Consider the following 22,035-nt stretch of genomic DNA (forward strand, 5'->3'; position numbering starts at 1 on the left):
AGGGAGATATCAGAGACTTCCCTGAATCAGAAACGCCTGGAGCATAAGTAAAAATGCACATTCTTGGTGCCCATCACAGACCAATCCAATTAGACTCCTTGTGGGTCCTGAATCTGCATTTTTAAACTCCCAAGATGATTCTTTTGCACATACTAAAAGTTTGAGAACTACTAGGAGAGTTTGGGCGCAAAACCTCAGCCTTAATGCAGGACTAAGATTTGCTTTTGGGACAGATTTCATCAACATTCCGAAGAGTTAGCCATGTGTCCTTGAACAGATGCGAATGCTACATGAGCTGGAATTTCACTTTCTCTCTCTCTTTAATTTTAATGCAATTGTTGCTTGGAAATTGGGGATTCCGCTGAGCAGGTGCTCCGCTGCTGGTAACTAACCACTTGTTCAAAGATCTTTTGGCTGTTTCCCCGACCCCACATTTGTCACTGTCGCTTTCCACCACGAAGCCACGCAGTTGCCCCGCCGACCACCGTGGGGCGCACACGGCATGTGTTGCCCGCTTATCCTCTCCTTCCCGGGTCCGCCTTCGCGCCCTTAATAAGAACATACCCCGCGAGTTCCTGCCTCTGGTCGCCAGCTGTCGCTCTCTTCTCGCGAGAACTGCTACTCGCGTCCTCTCCCTTCATCAACCCCCTCCCGTGGGCAGGTTCCATATTGGGTAAAATCTCGGTTCGCGTAGAATCCCGGGATGTGTTCTCGCGAGAGTACGGCGGGAGGCTCCAGTTCGCTGGCTCTGGAAAGGCGACCACTGGAACCTCCGCGGGCGCAGCAGCTGGAGCCCTAGTCCCGTGGCGCAGCCCAGAGTCGGCCTGGTCCGGAGAGGGTGCAGGGAGAGCGTGGCGGGCGCAGCCTTGAGCCCCGGAGCGCGCTCCTACCCTCAGCAGGGCTTGCCCCGGTCGTTAAGGCGCGTCCAGCCGCTGCAGCTGACAGGGGCAGCGCGCGCGGGAGTCGGCGGGGTCGCGGCAGCCGCACCTGCGCGTGCGGCCAGTGCGGGATCGCAGCCCCACCCGGCGGGCAACGAGGGCCAGGGAGCGGGTGCGGGTGCAGGCGGGGCCCCCGGAGGGCCACCTCCTCGCCCCGCGGCCGCCGCTGGAAGATGTCTCAGGAAAGGCCCACGTTCTACCGGCAGGAGCTGAACAAGACTATCTGGGAGGTGCCCGAGCGTTACCAGAACCTGTCCCCAGTGGGCTCCGGCGCCTATGGGTCCGTGTGGTGAGTGTCACTGGGCCTGGGGCCGTGGTGTCTGGCTAGCCCTTCATGCCCCAGAGCCAGGCCTGCCCCCACGGCTCAGCGATGCACCAAGCGGCAGGAATTTTCCTTGGGGGAGGGCATCGCTGCCCCTTCGACCCCTGTCCAGCCCTCCCTGTGCCCCTTGCACCCTTCGCCCTGCACACCTAGGTAGGTGGTCAGCTGTGTGCAGGACGCAGGTCCTCGGTGGGCGGTGGTGCTGGAGCGCTCCGCTCTGGCTCGCACCCTGCACGTTACCTTCTTGGGGTTTGCTGCCCCGGGGAAGGCTCTTTCTGGGGGTCTCCCTGCTGACGTCGAGCAGGAGGACTCTCACCGGAGGTGCGCCCATTCCTAGGCTCCGGAGCTTGCCCCCTGAGCAGACAGGCCCGGGGAGCTGCCCGGAGAAGCAGAAGGGCAAAGCCCGACCGGGAGACTGCGGTAAACCGAACAAAACTGACGACGAGGGGCGTTCTGTCCCGGCTTCTTTGCAAACCTGTCGAAATCCCATTTTGAGAAGCGTTCTTTTTGAATTCGCACTTGAATTAGCAGCGACCCATAGAGCTTAAAATACCGACTTTATCTCGGTGAGCACTGTGCCAGCTTGAGTGGTGTGTTTCCGATTCGGTTGAAAGCGTATTTCCTTTTCGCAGAGTGGGGGGTGGGTGGTAGTGCCTGCACGAACACTGCAGCTTGAGAAACTGGCGGCCTCACTGATTAGTCACATACCACTGCTCATTTAAGTATTGTTTGACAAAACAATTTTCTCATTTGGTGCAAGTGAGAGCCAGATCCGTTGGACGCCCTCAAGATCAAAAAGTTATTATTGTAACAATGGTGGGAGGTATTGTAAATGTTTTTTAATTGCGATAATTCTTGTGAATGATACTATGTTTTTAAAGTCCCTGAGAGAGTTTGCAGGGAACTTATCTACATTTATAACCTAAGGCCCTGGTGGTTTTCATAAGGATGTGAAATATATAACAAAGGAAGGAAGAGACACTTTTCAGCTTTAATTCCCACTGTGAGAGTGTTTTACATTAAATTAATACCATAAAATTTCCGGACCTGAAATATTTCACTAATTCCTCTGACTTCCAAGGTTTTTTCATTATATTTTAGATTTAATGTGATTTGAGAGCTCCTGATCTGAAACTGATTCATGTAATTCATGCCCCTACCTCATTGGAAAGGGGTCTATAAAAGTATTTTTTTATTTTGGAACCAATTCCAGGCTTTTGAACATATTAGTCTTTAAATAGAATTCCCGTGTTTCTTAAAGTCACATCATGAATTTCCTGTTCGGTAGAATCTTCTGGGTAATTGAGATTGTGCAATTGTGTCTCGCAGAAGATCATATTGCATTTTCTAGTTCAAGCTGCTTGAATTAAGTTGCAAAAGGCACGATGCTTGACATCTTTTCCACATTTTTATAGCATGGCAATACATTGTAAGGGAATTTGCAGCATTTTACTGTACATATATGTGTGTGTTATTGATTTGCTAATTTTCAAAGATGTATTTGGACCATTGTTCCTTTAATAGCTCATTAGTTTATTTTTCATTCTTGAATTGACACATTGATTTTTGTAGTACCAAGTTTTTGTTTCCAGTGTTGAAACTTGAATGGAGTGATACAGAGAATAGCTCAACTGTGGTGAGTTTAGCAAACTTGAAAGGAACTACCTGCAACGTTTCCCTGCTGTTGGTGTGAGTAGCTCTGCACTGGAACTGGAGATCCCAAATTTACAGAGAAGTGCTATTCAAATGAACTCCACATTTCTTTGCTGCTAGTATACTTTCTGGCTTATAGAAGCCAGAAATGTCTGACACTTGGAATAATTTTGTTAAACAGGTTTTTAAAAGTAGGTAATACATTCACATTGTATAAAATTCAAAAAGTATAAAAGGATATTCAGTGAAAAGTCTTTCTTCTGTTCTCCAACCATGCTATTCCTTTCCTCAGAGACAGCTACTGTTAAGATTGTTGTGTGTCTTTCCAGGACGCAGAGTTTGTTTTTTTAGTAGTATTTCTGTAGAAGGGGTTTAAGGTGTAACCTATAATATATTGGTGGAAGAAAATACAACTGATATTTTGTGACAATTGACTAAACAAATATAATTGGTTTTTGGTTTGAAAATATCAGGATTTAGATTTACAAGCAAGTGTTATAAGCACAGTCATTCTTTCAGTTAGTAACTTTTCAGGTGTGGCAGAAAATACTTTTATTGAACTTCTTTTAGAATCCATTTTGGAGCCTTTGTTATTTTTCACTATCTTCATCCTTGGAGCGCAGATTTGATTTTAGGGAATCACAAACAAAATCAAATTGAATCTAAATAATTTAGAGAATTTGGACTAAAGTGTGGTTAAAAAGATTAAGCAGCCAGGTTGGTGATACTGTTTTATGTCAAATAGGAGTCGCAACTATAAAGTATGACACAGACTTTCTTGTGTGACTTGTAGAACTGGATCTGAAGTCTGTTCCCAAAAGGAACCTCTGAAAGTATTTTAAGGCATGCAACATAACTGAAATATGTGTCAGGATTTTAATTTGATTGCTCTGAAGTGCAGTACACTTTGAAGTGTAACTTAAAATTATTTTTAATTAAGGCTATTTTCATTTTTTTAAATTTGTGCTAAGTATATAGTAAAAACGCAAATAGTGTAGCCTTTGTGGCAACGAATCGTGAATGAGAGATCAAGGAATCAGACTAGAAATTTGAGAATTGATAGGGTTTTACAAATACGCTTTTTTTTTTTTAAGGGGTAAAGGGAACTAAACTAAGTCTTGCAGTTTTAAGGAACTTTGTGCATTGTCTGTGAGGGGAAATGAAGCAAAATTGTTTAAGAATATGTTGTTGCAAGGCATTGATTTTGTGGTTTTGGGACAGAAGGGGGGTGGGAATCTTTGTGGTGAGTTTAAGGAAATATAAACAGGAACTAAAATACCTTTTCTCTGGGGTATGGTTTTTCCAGACCCTTGCTGTTGATTAGAGGAGGTGGGGGGCACTGGTAACCATAAAATAGGTAAGAGTTGAGAATTACTCTTAAATCATATTCAGTTGTTTATTCAACAGTATTTATTAAACACCAACAATGGACCTGATAGCGGACTGGGTTTCTTGAGATAGTGTGCTGAACAAGGCAGAACAAGATAATACATTCCTCATCGAACTTATCGCCTAATATGAGTAAGAACCACATTTTATGGATTGCTTACTGTGTTCCAGGCATTGTGCCGTGCAGTTTATATTTATCATCAGTGTATAAAGTATATAACAGGACTTTTACTTAAGAGGATGACAAAATTTACTGAGAAATCAAACCCAGCTTCCTAAATGTTTTGTAGAACAAGTTTGTATATAATTAAATACAATAAAAATAAGTGAAGCTAAATTTTGCTAGAATCAATAGCCATTCACCATCTCAAATCTTTTTTTTTTCTCTCTTTAAGATGAGCCTGGGCACATGTAAATGAAAATACGGCACCACTGAGTACCATTGAGTATGCAGAGATGACTTTCTTGACTCCTCATCAATGAGCGGGGCTTGCTCTTTACTTTTCTAGTGATCTTTCTTCCCTTTTGCTTTTCTTTGTAACCAAAAATCAGGTGATTGCTGCCCGTTACCAATGTTAACCAATAAATATTTAAACACAATGGCGAATATTCATATTGCTATATAAAGACTTTTAAGAAGGAGTTCAGTCAAGTTGGCTATAAAGTCAGGTCTTATTTACCAGATCCCATTTTTCCATTGATACTTTTCCACCGGTTCCCATTTTAAGAGTATGCTGGACCTCTGACTTTTCAATTCTGCTGGTTTAATTGATACCGAGGCGTCCTCTGCCTTTGGTTTCCTTCTTACTCAGCTTCAGAGATGATCTGTGTGTTGACTTTGCCTTTCATGGGCAACTGTGCAAATGGTGCTGAGCCCCTGAGGCTTAGGATTCAAAAGTGGAAGCCTTCACTGGGCTAGCTCACTCTCACGTTAGTATTAACTGACATTTTTATGGGATTTTTTACTTTATACAGTGTTTTCATTCAGCGCGTTATCACTCAGACTTCACTGGCTCTAGGAAGGCTGGTATTACTAATCCGGTTACGTAGCTAAGGAGCTGGACTCATCCATTAAAGGAATGGTGTACTTGTCGGTGCTGCTTTGGATTTGTTCTGGGGTTTCAACGCTAAAAGCCTTTTCTGTGTACAGAGGCTGCTGACGTGGCGTGGTGGCACCTTCTCTGGTGTGTTTTGCCTCCTTTTGTGTTACTTCTCCTTTTGTGAATACGGGGGTTGCTGGGTCACTGGGAGTAGAGCTGATGGTATAAAACCAAACCCACCAGTGTCATTACCCAGCTGTTCTGAGGGGTAATGACTTACTGAAGTCACATCTCTCCCTCAGAATTGGTAAACCCCCAATGAACTTAGTGTCCAGATTAACTTTTTTCCCAAAGAATTATTAGGCAGTGCAAATAGTTAATTCCTGAATTTATGAATCCTGTTGGATTCTTCAGTGTGCATTTTCTGAAGTTGGGGCTATCTCTATATGTGTTATGTAAGTATAGGATATAAATAGAAGTAATTATCTCTTCAGACCTTTGAAAATACATTGGATGTTTCCTCTTGACTGTGAAATTTGTTATTGATTTGTTTCTATTACTGTAGTACTAAAAACAAAACTAAAAAAACCTCATTATAAAATAGGTTCCCTGACTTGGGATCGTCTCATGGTTGCCATGTATGAAAGTCATACACGTTTCTTCAGAACAACAATGAAAAGATCTCATTATACTTTAAATTTTTTCTTTTGTAAATGAAGCTTTCAGTATTAGCAGTGGCTTGTCTTTGCATAGTGTTTCCATAAATTAGGTACATATGTGTTAAGGATTTATAAAATTAACTGGCTTTCTAGATTTCATTCTCTTGCACTGTGTTGTACAGCTGAAACTAATTCTAAAAAATGTATTTCACAATAAAAAATAATTTAAAAAAGTAATAGTGATTTTGGCCATTACTTGTAATGGCAACAACTGCAATTACTTTTGCACCAACTTAATAAAACATTTTAACTTGGTAAAAAAAAAATCTAATCTAGGGAAGAAGAAGATGGTTGTCTGTAAATTCAGCACTTTTGACTGATATGTCCTGTGTTCTGGCATGACTGGTTCCTAGGCTGAAGGTGGGAGAGAAAGAGGTACAGAATAGAGAGGAATCTAGGATGACCCCTAAGTTTTGGCCTGGGATAGACAAATGGGTAGATTTTAGTGCCAATATCTGCACTTTGGAGTGTTATAGGGCACAGGATTTGGAGGCAAAGGGAGAGAAAGATGGTTCGTGCTCATTTTCTTGAGGATAGGATTATGTGTTATACTGATACTTTAGCACCTACTGTGTCATTCTTTAGGTGCTGAAGATGGCGTACGAACAAAACAGACAAAAATGTCTGCCCAGAAGAAACGGTATTCTAAAGGAGATGGAAGTAGAAGTAGATAATAAATAAGTAAAATGTATAGTATGTCAGATAAAGCCAGGAAAGCAAAAGGAATACTGGGATGGCCCTGTTGTACTTTTAAGCAGGGTAGACAGTGGCCGCCTCATTCATAAAGTGACAATGGAGCAAAGACCTGAGGGAGGTGATGGAGAATACCTTTTGGACACAGGTGGGGAGGGAAGAACATTCCAGGCTGAGGGATCAACAAGAGCAAAGGCCTTGAGGCAGAGGCCTCTTGTGCTCTAGGATTAGCTAGGGGACCAGTATGGCTAGAGCTGAATGCCGCAGGGGCCAGACAGTAGCAGGACAAGGATGTGGAGGGGCTGTAGATGTGCAGGGATCATGAAGGGTCTTACTTGCCTTTGTAAGAACTGTAGCTTTTCCTCTGAGTAAGAGGGGAAGCCGTGGAGGGTTATGACCAAAGGAGACATGACCTGACATCTTTTAACAGAACACTCTGCTCTGGGGTCCCTGTTTTTCCATTTCTGTTCTTTACCCACTCGAGGTTCTAATTGTATTATAGTTTAGGGTAGGAGGGAGGAAGATGAATTGGTGCACAGCCCCGTCCCATGCTCACAACTCGTATTCCAAAAGGTTCAGAGTACCAGAGCCAGTAAGTACTCTTGGTGGGCCCCAGAAATTCAGGGTACTCCAGCTCTTTAAATAACACAGGCTTACTTCACTTTTTCAGGTTTCTACTGCCAAAAGGAAGGGAGCAAAGAGATTATCTCTAGACTTCTGCTGACAAAAGATTAGCCTGCTGGCAGGTTCAGTGTTTTCTAACTTCTTTGGGCTTCTAGGTTTTTTCTTACTACTGGGTCATGTTTTAAAAGTCATGTTAACCTTCCTTCAGCATTTAAAATCTCATTTGTTTTCTATTTCATTTGGCCCTGTATCTGTTCTACATTCCTCCACCTTTCCCCCATTACAATAATTTTAGTATGTGGGATTATTGTTACCTGTTACTAATATTTTGGCTATGAGGCCTCAATAACTTTTCTGTTAACGTGAATAAATCTTACAGATTGAAAGATTCTACACATATGCGACCCTATAAAAACCCATAAGATTTATTGTCTTTCCTGCCTTTATAGATACAAGTTTCTCTCCTCTTTCATAAAAGCTGTCCCCCTTTTTGCTGCTCTGTCATCTTGTTGCAGAAAATAATTGTTCCTAAACACAGATTCCCATGGCAACATAACAAAAAGGTAATAGAACAAATGTTTATTTTGTTTAGAACCGCTGTCTGAGTAACTTTAGACCCTGAACATGTTGGCTCCTGTTACTTTGAATGATGTTACAGATTTCCTTGTTTTCCTCAAAACCTTTTCCCTTAGGCCTTGGTGGTATTGTCACTGTGCCTGTGACATGAAGGAAGGCATGTGAGTGTGTGAGTCTGTCAGTCTGCCCACAAGTATGCATTGCTTGCTTTTCCAAGCGTATGATCCAGAGTGTAGGCATCACACAACACATGACTGTGCAAAAAAAAGCGTACCAGTTGTTTTTAAATTAATTCAGTATTGCCAGTGTTAGGCATTGTAGTAGGTGTTATGTTTATAAATTTTAAAAACCAAAAAGCAGGAAGGGTCCCTGCTTTTGAAAGTGCCAGTCTACAAGGGACATATTTATGTTGTTTCCTCAGAGATTGCTTTGGACGTCCTCTTTTGGAAGTAGCTTTTCTTTTCTGCATTCTTTCCACTTCAATTGCCATCTCAAATCTACCTTTCTATTTCTGATGCTTCCCTTGAAATCTTCTTTTAGGCTCTTCTGTGTCTGTCTTGAATCTAGTGACATACGAGCTAGGGCAACTTTATTGTAAGGCTATGTGTTGGGAATCTGTGTCAGAGAAGCCTTTCCATCTGATGATTCAGATCTAGAAAGTGATGACATCAGCATGTGCCCACAGGAGAGCAGAACTTCTTCTTTTGATCTGCCAAGGGCTCAGGGAGACTATGCTTTAGGGGAAGAGAGGGACTGTGAGGGTAAGGGTCCTATAAACCCATACCTCAGCCCTACACTTCCACTCGGGCTAGTGTCTCTGCCGTGACAGTTTTCTCACCTATAAATTATCTGCCCCTAATCATACCTAATCTGTCCTGTGACACTCAGCTGAGGTGTCTGGTTTATGCAAATATATATTGAACTCTTCTTCTATTTTCTCACCCCTGTAGTACAATAGATATAACTTTATTCTCAGAAATAATTGCTTTATTGTTAATATTCCTAGTAGCTATTTCTTTTTCCCCCTTTTGTCAAATCCTTCATCTAGGGCTTTAGCTAACTTGAACATTCTTGTATTTTTGCATAATAATTTATTTATGTTTTCTTCTCTACGCTACCAAACGCTAGGGAGAATCTTAGTTATCTTCCTCATTTAGTATAATAAACTATGACTCCCTAATGATCTTAGCATTAAATCTAAGTAAAATATTAATGTTGGTATCTTCTGTTGATATACTTCTAATAATTTCCTCATCTGACATTATAAGTTTAGCTTGCTTCATTTTCTGATTCCTAGTTTGGTATCCTAAGTGCCTTATGCTTTGAATGATCTGTTTTGAAATGAGCAATCTCAATAAACTAAATGATATTGATCCTAAAGGGAGCAAAAGGGGGAAAACAGCATATTAAGAGAACAATCAGTATATGAGCATCTATCAAGCTGTGTTTACATTCCCTTATGAAGTATAACCTAGGGTTACTCAACCTATTGACATTTTGGGTGGGATAATTTTTTTGTTGTTTGGGGCTGTCTTCTGTATTGTAGGATGTTTAGCAGCATCCCTACCCACTAGATGCCAGCAGCAACTCCCAGTTGTGACATATGTGACATAAATATAAAAAATAGATTTAGACATTGCCCCATTGCCCTGGGGGCAAAATCACCCATGGTTGGGAACTACTTATATAACCCTGTATATTTGGATTGACTGGCCCTGTAAGTCAGTAAGAATGAGATAGGACAGCTTGAATCTTCCACCTGCAACATGATAGAAACCCTATACTTTCTGTGCATACTCCTTTTGAATTCATTATCTGATAGTCTCCATAGTTGCCTTGTTCATATACTGTGTGTCCAAGTGTGTACTTCCAAGCTTGATCTTAAGAATGTCTGACTCGTTAGATTTCAAGTCTATTGAAATGTAATGTTTCATGTTTCCCTTGATTATTTTTCTATACATTATTGAAGACGATCTCAGAGACATAGCACCAACTACCCTAGGAATAAATCCATGTTGTAAACTTGTATGTTTCAGCCTTAGATATGTGGAGCTGATATTTGAAGGAAGCTTAGCATTAGATGAATGGCAATGGTCATGAAATTTACAGTCAGGGAATGAGCCAATTACCTGAAGATTGTTACATGGAATTTCAGTGATTTTTCTACAGCAATAAAAAGATTCTTATTTGGTATTCTCAAAAGTAAGCAGGATATCTTAAAAATCCTAGTATTTTGATTTTTAAAAAATCAAGTTACGAGGAAAGATTAAATTATTTATAGTTCTCCCTTCAAGAGGTTGAGCTTAGTTCTCCTATGGAGTGAAGGCTGGACATAGTGACTCACTTCTCTGATGTATAGAATGTGGCAGACAGGATGGAGTGTGACTTCTGAGGGTAGGTCCTAAAAGACATCGTGGCCCCCATCTTGCTCTTTTTCTGCGGGTCAGTTGCTCTAGGGCAGTTTCTCACCCTCACTACTATTGACATTTTGGGCCAGATGATTCTTAATGTCTCAGAAGTTGTCAGCTATCCCCCTGGGGTAAAATTGCCCTCTGTTGAGAACCACTACTTTAGAAGCCCCTGAAGCCGCCCTGTGGAGAGGCCCGCATTGTGAAGAACTGAGACTTGCCAACACCATGTAGCGAGCCCTCTTGGAAGTGGTCCCTCCAGCCTCCGTCAAGCCTTTGGATGTGTAGCTGTGGCCAACATCTTGATTGCATCCTCATGAGAGATTACGAGCCATAAGCACCCAGCTAAGCTGCTGCCAAATTCCTGACTCACAAAAACTGAGATAATAAATCTTGTTTAAGCCACCAAATTTAGGGATAATTGATTATCCTGCATTAGATAACTAATACACTGTTACTGTAAAAAATATGTACATGTCATATAAGAAAGATATCACAGACTGAGCAAAAACCACAAGTTGTGAAGACACAGTAATGCCTGCTATGTACTTCTATTGTCATGTTCATAAGGGTGCTTTTCTGGATATGAAGCCTATAAACACTATTACTGTGAAAGTCTTTTCATTGTAGTGGCAAGGCAAAGTTGACTGGTGGTAATATAGTTATAATGCAATATATGGTTACTCATATAAATATTTCAGATTTGCTTGAAAGGAGTTAAAAATTATTTAATGATAACTTCAAATACATTTGTTAATGAAATTTTTAAACACAAAAAAGTGGAGAGGATGTACTGATGGTGACAACATTCTAAAGTGGCTTTGGAAAATAATCCCTTAAAAAAAAATAATTCACATATAACAATTTTGCCGTGAATATGGGATAACCATTGCTCTTGATGCAGATATATCACTTTACTTTTGCAATCAAAGCAACACATTAACTGACACTACTGTCGCTTTTAAAGCTTCAATGAAGAAATGTAAAATCATTCTTTTTTCAAATGGAGTTTATAGCAAACGAAGATTAATTTGCATTTTACATTTTAATCGCAAATGGTTTTGGATTTTTTGATAGCATGTCTAAATGAATTTCTACATTATTTGAATGTTAGTTTTCATCAGCCTAGTAAAAACTGAAGCCGTTGTGAACAACTATTTTGCCTTAGTAGTTTAGTAGCTTTTGCGACAGGAATTGGACAAGATCAGGAATGGCAAGTATCTAGCATGTGTGTTGCTGTTCCGAGTCCCTGCCCCATGGCCAATGTTCCTAGTAAATCCTATCACAAATGTATTTTCCTATCTGAAGGAGATTTTCATGAAAATTTGCATAAAAGTTCTTGAACTATTAAGTCCTGCAAGGCAAAGTAAGTGATCAATTAAATAATTCTTTTTTCACTCAGACTGTTTATCTATTGATAAGGTTTTTCATGTCATTTATGTTTTAAGCCTCTGAGAGGAACTTTTAGAAACTGAAAAGCTGGGGATTGGTTGCATTGCACATACATGTAACAATTGTGTTAATATCTGATGTTCTTCTCATCAATATGACAGTGTTGTTGTAAGAGACTAAATTCCATTTAAAAATACCATATATAGTGCCAAGAGACATTAAAACAAGGTATTTGAGAGTTGGTGAAGATGTTAAAAGAAAGCTCACAATATTTCAACTGTTATGAGTTTTTTAAAGTCAATTTTAAATCCCTTTCTACTCTGAAGAATATTTTTTGAGGTTCCTAAACCAAAACTTGAGTTCTAGTTTTTGCATAAAGTTGCCTTTATTTTCATGATGTTATTTCCAGAATGGAGGGGTAGAGCATAAGCATCAAAACTACAGTGATACTTGCATAAAAATATGTCTGAATTTACAATAGAAGGAAGAAAAAGTAGGTTTCTGTAGCAGAGGGATATATGTGCCAAAAAAAATTTCCTGTGTGGTGTTGATTGAAATTTGTATCAAGTATTACAGATAAAGAGGAAGTACCAAGTTAGAAGTTTGAATTACATAGTTATTTAGAAGGCACTTCTTTGAAGACCATTATCAATTAACTTGAATTCAGTTGGAAAAAAGCCTCAAATTGTATGACCTATAGAAGAATAAATATTTCCATTAATTTCAAAAACTAAATAAAATTGTGTTTGTCTTCTTAACCATTATTATGGGCTCATTTTTCCTTATTAACATCATTTAGGAATTAGAGGAGTCATATGTGACCTTTGAAAGAAATTGTAAAATTACTTATTATCTCCACAAATTACTCAGAGACTTGCCAGGTGACTGCGCATTCTTCATTCTGTTGGGGAAAACCCAAATTGTTTTCTGAGGAAAATCCTGCTGCCATAGTTTGTACTCTTATGCCCTGTGTACATGGGCACTTGTCCAGGTAGGCAGCACATCACCTTTCTTACCAGGCTGTCTTCGTTTCTCTACCTACCAACTCAGCTGACTAAAAGCAGATGATCTGCCTTTAACTTGCAGCCTGGAAAATCTGCAAGCCAGCTCCCAGTCATGGAGCTTAAACACAAAGTCCCTATGTCTCTGTATCTGTCAAAAGCTCGGTTAATGGAAATCATCGTTGGAGGATTGTCTAAGGAATATGTAGCTTATTGTGTATTTTCGAAACACACTTAGGATTTCCTCTGTTAGAGAGCAGCATGCTATGCTGTTTTGTACTCTCCTCCCCTCTGCCAATCATGAACCATTTTGGCTTATGAAAGTCTTCACTGATGGATGCTCTAAGAAAAGAACCACCTGAAATGCACTATTCTATTTAAGGGTGTTGATAGGACATTTTTACCACATTATACAGTGTCTCCTTCATAAACATACAGAGGAGGAACTTTTCTCTGGTTTTATTACAGGAATAATTACGCCTCTCTTCAGTTCTCCTGAGTCCCTGGTTTGTTTTTATTATATGGTCCCTGTGACTCATGTCTTACTTGGTTGTGTTCTTTTTGTGATGGCTTTAGTAGACTCAGAGCCAAATTTGAGGCCCACCTCTAGTGGGTATTTAGAAAGGACCTCCTGATGAAAAGATTTGTATGCTGACCCCACCCATACGGAATTTCTTAATTTATTTTCCCTTAATCACTTACTGTTAATATCAAGTGGTGTATGTATAGTTCCAGGCTGCTTTAAATCCATTGTGGCGTAGAGCAGGGTAGTATGTGTAAATAACTTTAGAAGTTAAACAAAATTATATTAGGATGCATTAAGAATCTAATAAGGCATTTTTTTCCTCCGGCCAGTTGTGGGGAGAGGCAAGTATGAATGTGTAGCAAAACATTCAGTTTTCGGGCCGGCCAAGTGGCGCGTTGGTTAAGAGCTGGCTTGGGACACCATCTCTGAGCAGCAGGGCCCTAGTTCGGATCCCACATGAGGGCCAGTGATGCTGCACCCTCTACAGCTAAGATGGCGAACAACAGCTCCACCTGGAGCTGGGCTGCTGTGAGTTGCCAGCGTCAGAATAGGCTACAGCCCTTGCTGCAGTGGGCTGCCATAAGCTACGGTGAGTGGACGGCAGACAGTGTGAGCCACTGTGAGCAGCCGTCCAGTGGCTGGCGAACAACTGCCTCACCTGGGAAGACCACAATGATCACAATACCAAAATGGGCCAGTGAAGCGACGTCCTCCACAACTAGACTGAAGAACAAAAGGACAGCAACTTGTCTGTTCCCCTTCCCCGATTCCCCAACGCTGTTCTCCTCCCCCAATAACCCAATTTAAAAGAAAAAAAACATTCAGTTTTCTTTAGCGAATACTGGGGGTGCCAAAAAAATGTACACATTTGAAGAGATGTTATCTATGTATTACTTTTCAAAGTTGAATTGTTATGGTAGCAATGTGTAGTGTGATGTTCACTCAGAAGATGTGTTAATCAAATGAATGCTAGCATCATTCATTGTATTACAATTTTAATAGTTTTTTCCTCTCTTAAACTGTGTATACATTTTTGTGGCATCCTCTGTACTATTGTGTCCTAAGAACAGCATTCATGGTCAGCAGGAGATGAGTGACAATGGCATCCTAGTATTATAATACCTGCTTTTAATGAATTTTAGATTTATATTTTTATCCTATCAATGATTTTTATAAAATGTGAATTAACTTTATAACTTTGGAAGACCTCATGTGAATTTACATTCAGGGAAAAGACTTACTACTAAGCAATGTGTCCTGAATTTTAGTTTGGAGAGCCTGATCATCATAAAGATAACTCCATTTTATGATGTTGTTTATGAAAACAAGGTTTTATTTGTAGCTGTAACTTAAAAAATGTGATTTAAGAGGAATCTTCCCAACTGGTAATACTACTGAGTGAATCATTATAAGAAAGGCGAGGCTAATAGCTGTTCTTAGGGTTGTCGTTATCCCTGGCAGCTGGCAGGAGAGAGAGCATTGAAACGAACAGATCTGGGTTTGAATCCTGCATATGAGTTATATCACCTTGGGTGAGTTGTTAATGTTTCAGACCATTAGTTTCTTATTTTGGAATGTAAATATAACTGTCTCTTAAAGTTATTAGTGTAAGTGTTAAACATTTCCCAAATAATATGTGTCCTCATCAGGTATTCAGTAAATATGAATTTCTTCTCAGTGGGTTTCCTTCTTCTCCTTTAATTGGTTTTATCGGTGATTTTTTTTTTAATGGTTAGGAATTTCTGCTTTTGGTAATTACAGTGTTCAATGTACAATGCGATACGTGATTTCTCCTCTCCAAATACTGCTCTGATTAGAGATAGAAACAGGAGGCCATGTCAGAGCAGGAAAATGCTTAAAGAGGTGGGGTGCAAATGGATCGTATATTCCTTGCTTCGTCAGCTTTTGCTATACCAATTGCTAACTAATAAGTAGAGAGCAGTTTCAACAATTCCTGCTTGTTCTCTTTTGTAAGTAGAATATGATTTTAAAAGTGAGAGTGTATGAAAAAAGTAAAAAGTGAAAGTGGGAGTGTTCTTTGAATTAAAAATTACTAGTCTGTTCTAAGGAAATCATGCAATCATGGAGAAGCAGTGTGAATTAAGATGTCCATTGTAACAGTATTTATATTATCTGTATGTGTGAGTGAATGGAATGGCTATAATGCCCATCAATAGGAGAATGGTTGAGTAGATTGTAGTACAGATAGTACTACAATGAAATTGTTAATAATTATTTAGTAAAATGGAAAATGCTTATGGCGTAGGGATGGAGGATATAAGTTTATTGATATGAGTATAGTCATGCAAGCATCATTTGAAGGAAATATACTTTTTTTTAAAGATTTTATTGGAGAATTGGTGGAAGGGAACAGTGTTGGGGAATCGGGGAAAGGAAACAGATAAGTTGCTGTCCTTTTGTTCTTTAGTCTAGTTGTGGAGGACATCGCTTCACTGGCCCATGTTGGTATTATCATTGCGCTCTTCCTGGGTGAGGCAGTCGTTTGCCGACTATTGAATGGCTGCTCACAGCAGCCCATTGCAGCCCCACTGCAGCCTATGCCATCACCAGTGACTCAGGGCAGCCCAGCTCAAGGTTGAGCTGTTGTTCACAATCTTAGCTCTAGAGGGCAGTGTCACTGGCCCTCATGTGGGATCCAAACTGGGGCCCTGCTGCTCAGAACTGGTGTCCCAAGCCAACTCGTAACCAACGCTCCACTTGGCTGGCCCAGGAAATATAATTGTTAATAGTGGTTTTATTGAAGTTATAAAGAGTGTCTCTTGTTTTACGTAACGGAACAACACAGATGACTTATGTTTCTAACTTTGCTAATGCCCTTATTAAAAGATATAAACCCATGTAAAAAAAAATCAAAAGATAGAAAAATGTGAAAAGTCTTGAGTATACGAGTATTAGACATCTCTTCTCTGTTTATGGGTATATACATGTGTGCATATACATTTTTCCCCCACAGACAGGATTGTTCTTCTGAAACTTGTTCTCTTTCCCATCAATAATATAACATGTATATATTAGCATGTGGAGATTCTTGTTAATGGCTATAATACATGGTACATGAGAATATACCATAATTTAAACCCTTTTGGACGTTAAGATAGTTTCTGCTTTTGTTCTTATGAACAGGCTACAGTGAATATTTATATACTTTGAACCCAATTTATATATATTTACATATAAATTTTGAAACCCAATTTATATATTTTTAAGCCCAACCTTTTTGAAAGTGGTTGCTATCTGTATATAGTTGCATTTTATTACTGGGCATTCTTTGCAGTCATGTATGTTTCATCATTTCAGGTAGACGGTAAGTTCTGTGACATCAGGTACTATGTTTAATGTTTCTTTTGTACCCACAGAGAATCTCATGAAGGAGATATTTCAGTGAATACTTACTAAGTGATGTTTTGGTATTTGTGAGACACCACACCATTGATTCCTTTAGTGTTTTAGATTCACAGAGAGTGGCAGAAGGTTAGGAATTGAAAACTTCTTCTTTATAAAGTAGTACATATAGAGTAAAAGTTATTTCTTATGAAATACTATTCATTAGTACTACCCAACTTTCAATGTAAGATTATAGAAAAACTTTTTCCTTATGAAATGCAATTAATTATGGTAAGAAGCATTTTCAAAGAAAAGCATAGTCCATGTATTAGAATATGTTTAAAACTGACTGAACTGTTAGCAAAGTTGAACTTGCTTTTCCATTATGATATAATGGTTAAGAGTTCCCATTTGGAATGCGCCACTTGGACTTGAATCCCAGCTCCCTGTTCCTGTCTGTACCCTGGGCACTTTACTTAACCTCTCTGTGCCTCAGTTCTCTCATCTGTAAAATGGGAATAATAATAATAATGCCTTCTCATAAAGTTGCAATAATTAAAGTCATTTTTTCATGTAAGGATCTAAAAACAGTGCCTAGCAATAATAAGCAGTAGATAAATGTAAGTTTTTAACATTATTATCAGTTTCTTGTTAGATGGTTTGAATTTATAAAAATTGAGAGCCAAATACAAAATTGAAGTTCTTTCATATTTCAGATATGTTATAAAATACTGTTATACTATTGCTAAGCATTCACTGAGCATGTCCCATGTGCCAGATTATGCTGAGTCCTAGGTAATACAATAGTGAATGAAACACAAGATGCTTCCTGCCCTCAGGACGCTTACAATAGGTGGGAAAGGTGGACATTAGTAATGTTCGGTACTGGGCTTTACCACGGGCCAGGCTCTACTAAACCTACTACAAAAGTTATATTTCATCCTAAAAAGCATCCTACATGTTAGATATAAACATTATCGTCACTTTATGTATGAGGCTGAATAATTTAATTAACTTCCTCATGATAATATATATATACTCATACATCTACTAACAGGCAGAACAAACTGAAATTCTGATAGTCTAATACTAAAAGCTCCAGCCCTCATTTACCCACTCTGCTGGATTATAAATAAACATACAGTAATAAATTGTGATCATCGGGCTCTGTATGGTACCAAGTAATCCTAACCTGCCTTTTGCTTACTATAGAGGGTGCCAAAAAAAATGTATACACATTTTAAGAAAGGAAAAAACTATTAAAATGACACTGATGGTAACCACTTTGAGCATCCCATGTAATTGCAGAAGTCAAACGTAACTTGTATTCATCTTTTGTTATCGGTATATATTGAGTATTACAATTTTAATACAGTTTTTTCCTTTCTTAAAATGTGTGTACATTTTTTTTGGCACCCTCTGTATATACAGGAGTCAAACAGAGATAAAAACATGCACTTTATTAAAAAGCTTTCATGGAGGATGCCTTCCGATGGCTGGGACAGGCAGCTCAAGTGGGCTTTTCAGTTTTTCCCCCACTGGATTGAACTTGCACACTAAGTCACAGGCAGGTCAGCTAGAAACCTGATGGCATTCCTTACTCTAGGAGGCTCCAGCAGGCTTCCCAGTGGCGGAGAGGAGAAATCGCTCAGCTTTCAGGTGGGCAGGCAAATGCCGAGGTGGAAAGTCGAAGAGAAGGGGGCACACAGGAGCGGTGGCCATTTTCTCAGTCGGACTGGAGCCAGTGCGGGGTTAGAGAAGAGTGTAAATTCACTTGGTGCTTCTAAGAAGGAGGAAGTTACTATTTTATGGGTTTGTAGGAATAGGGAGAGAAGAGAACCTCACTCCCTTTATTTGGGATAAGGTGGGAAGCAGTGAGGGTGTTGCGACAGAATGGCTGCTTGGGACCTGTTAGATACATCTCTGAGGGGACGACTTTTTAAGCCATCCTTGAAGGATAAGGACCCAGCTGCGGGAGGGAATGGAGGTGGCGGTGGGGGAAGAAGAGCATTTCAGGAACCAGGAACAGCCTGCCTGAAGAGTTTAAGGAACTGAAAGGAGCCGGCATGTTTAGTACACACAGCGGCTGAGGGGAAGGGACGAGCAGCACAGGAGCAGAGTGAAATGGCTGTTGGTGTTCAGGTCGCCCGAGCCTTATAGGCCGATGGGAAATTTGCATTCTGTTTTATGTGCCAAGGCAGTTGGAAGGACTTGAAGCAGGGGAGTGGTGTCATCTAAGTTATATCTTTAAAAGATTGTATTGGATGCTTGAGGAGAGTATATTAGAAGGGAACAAAAGAGGAGGCAGAGAGACCAGTATAAGGAGGCAGGCTGGCGAGGAGGGTGACTTGGACAAGTATGGCGGCAGTGAGATGAAGAGAAGTTGACTTGGAGATGGAATTTGGAGATGGAAACCACTAGACTTGCTGATAAATTCGCATGGGGGCAGGCAGGAGATTATAGGAAAGGGAGTAATCAAGGATGACATTCAAATGTCTGCCTTGAGCAGCTGGATGGAGAGTGCATGTATTGAGATAAAGGAGACAGAGAGGAATAGTTCAGTTTTCAATATATAGATGGCATTTAATTTGAAGTCATGGGTGTAGATGAGATCATGTAGAAGGAGAATGTGGGGGAGAGAAGAGAAGAGGGCCCATACCGTCCCTGAAAGAACTCCAGCACACAGTTTGAGTAGAGAACCACATGCCGTGGAGACAGAAGGAGCTGCCGTAGAGGTCATAGAAAACCAGTGGAATGTGCTGATAGGGACCCCAGGATGGAGTGTTGAGAGAAAGGGAAGTGGTGCCATGTCAGTTGCTAATTCAGAAAAGTGGCCATTGGATTTGGTAACAGGTTGCTGATGACCCTGAGAAGAGCAGTGGAGCAGATTGAGGAAAGAATGGGAGCTGAGGAGATGTGTAGGTCTGTGCTTTCTGAAACCTTAAGATGTATATGAATTACTAGGAGACCTTGTCAAAATGTATTGGGTTGTCGGAAAAGTCATGACACATGTTTGCGACAGATGGCACTAGTTCATTTTTGGAAGTACTAGAGTCATTCGCATCTATGTTGTTGCTCTGTCATTTGACAGCTGACAGTTCTAGCTTCATTGTAAAAAAAAAAATTGAGCGATTTGGTTGAGTTTTGGAGATTTTACAACAAGTTGAAGATGGAAAACCAAACTATGCATTTTTGCCATATTTTACTGTTTTACTTCCATAAAGGGAAGAATGCACATCAAGCTTGTGAAAAGTTGCATTAAGTTTACGGTGACAATGCTCTACAAGAACGTGAGTGCCAACAATGGTTCACGAAATTCCGTGCTGGTGATTTTGATCTCAACGACGCTCCTTGGTCAGGGAGGCCCACTGAGGTTGATGACGACAAAGTAAAGGCATTGATCGAGTAAAACCCACATTCCACGACAAGAGAGATTGCAGAAGCACTGAACATCCATCATTCAAACATTCACGACCATCTGAAGAAGCTGGGATACATAAGCAAGCTCACTATTTGGGTTCCGCATGAACTCAAAGAAGTTCATTTGACGGCACGTAGAAACATCTGCAATATGCTCATTAAACGTGAGGAAAATGATTCTTTTTAAAGCGACTGTTAACTGGTGATGAGAAGTGGATTGTTTACAACAATGTGGTGCGTAAACGGTCTTGGTCCTGATGTGATGATTCGCCTCAAACGACATTGAAAGCAGACATTCATCAGAGGAAAGTTATGCTCTCAGTGTGGTGGGATTTTAAAGGTGTTGTGTTTTTCGAGCTCCTACCAAGGAACTAAACAATCAATTCGAATGTGTACTGTCGGCAATTGGACAGTTTGAACGAATCCATCATCCAGAAATGTCCAGAGCTCGTTAATTGTAAAGGAGTTGTGTTCCAGTGCAACAATGCGAGACCACACACAAGTTTGGTCACCCGTCAGAAATTATTGGAGCTTGGATGGGATGTGTTGCCACACCCACCATACTCGCCTGACCCTGCACCGTCAGACTTCCACTTGTTTCGCTGTCTTCAAAACTCCTTGCGTGGTAATAACGTTCAATTCAGATGAGGCTGTAAATCAGCATCTTGTTCAGTTTTTCGCAAATAAAGACAGGTCCTTCTATGAACAAGGAATTATGAAGCTCACTGAAAGATGGCAAGAGGTTATTGAACAAAACGGGCAATATATCATTGATTGATCTTTGTTCTTTATATAAATAAATGACCTTTGAAAAACATAGACAAAATACATCATGACTTTTCCAACAACCCTATAGGTTCTAATCTGGGGCCCGAGATTCTGCTTTTGTAAAAAGCTCCCAGATAATACCAGTGCTGCTGGTCCATGGAGCAGCAGAGGTATTGTTTAGTGGTTCTCAGGCTCCTGTGTGTGTTACAGTTATGTGGGAGGCTTGATAAAATACAGATTATGGACCCACTGCAAAGTTTCTGATTCAGTAGGTCTGGGGTAGCAGCTGAGAATCTGCATTTCTTGTAAGTTCCCAGGTAATAGCAAGTCTGCCAGTCTAGGAGCCACACTTTGAGACTCACTTGAGCATTTTAACTGATGGAAAGCTGTCAAAGGAAATATTTTGTTTGCTTGTTGAGGATGGGAAATAACTAGAGCACGTCTATGCTGATGCGAATGATCCCTTAGCTAGGGAGAAACGGATGATGTAAGAGAGAGAAAGAACAAAGGAGTTAAGTCCTTGAAAAGATGAGGGAGGATGGCTCTGAAGCATGTATTGAAGTCTTGGGTTTTTATAAGACTTATTTATAGCAAGAGAAGATGAGTCCAGTGCCGAGGGGTTTGTAGATTTAGTGGTAGGCAGACGGAGCTTCTCTGCGATGGTTTGTTTTCTCAATGAAGGCAATGGCAGCTCCTGAGAAAGGAGGGTGAGCTGAGGTTTGATGGTATCAAATGATGATTTTTGAGTAGGAAAATGAACTCATTCAGAAAAAAGCGGCAGCATTGAGAGCCTTATTTGAGGGTAAGGTCAGAAATTAAGAATGAAACCAATCTGTATGATTGTGCATTCTTTTTTCTTCAGCCACAGTTAGTGCTTGGTTTCAGACGTGGAGAATGAAACAGTTGAGATCACCCAAAGTTAGACTTTATCCAGGTGAGTACATCAGAGGGTGGAGGGTACAAGGGAGCTCAGACTATAGTCTAAGGCAGCGGTTCTCAACCTGTGGGTCGCGACTCCTTTGGGGGTCGAATGACCCTTTCACAGGGGTCACCTAAGACCATCTGAAAACAAAAAGATACTTACAGTACGATTCATAACAGTAGCAAAATTACAGTTATAGAGTAGCTACGAAAATAATTTTATGGTTGGGGGTCACCACAACATGAGGAACTGTATTAAGGGGTCGCGGCATTAGGAAGGTTGAGAACCGCTGCTCTAAG

The 22,035-nt window shown here is 40.3% G+C and overlaps 1 protein-coding gene across 4 annotated transcripts in view; it reads left to right on the forward strand.

Moving 5' to 3' along the window:
• Nucleotides 1-481: 481 nt before the first annotated feature.
• Nucleotides 482-22,035, forward strand: part of MAPK14 (mitogen-activated protein kinase 14) — an 84,416-nt gene continuing 62,862 nt past the window's right edge. The window contains exon 1 of one of the 4 annotated variants that reach the window (XM_019667466.1): nt 482-1,227. In XM_019667466.1, the coding sequence (XP_019523011.1) occupies nt 1,112-1,227 (116 nt within the window). In that variant the 5' untranslated portion in view covers nt 482-1,111. The remainder of the gene's footprint in view (nt 1,228-22,035) is intronic. The other 3 variants (XM_019667465.1, XM_019667468.1, XM_019667467.1) reach the window with 3 other exon arrangements.

The sequence above is a fragment of the Hipposideros armiger genome, unplaced genomic scaffold (assembly GCF_001890085.2).
Source record: "Hipposideros armiger isolate ML-2016 unplaced genomic scaffold, ASM189008v1 scaffold_497, whole genome shotgun sequence".
Classification (NCBI taxonomy): Eukaryota; Metazoa; Chordata; class Mammalia; order Chiroptera; family Hipposideridae; genus Hipposideros; species Hipposideros armiger.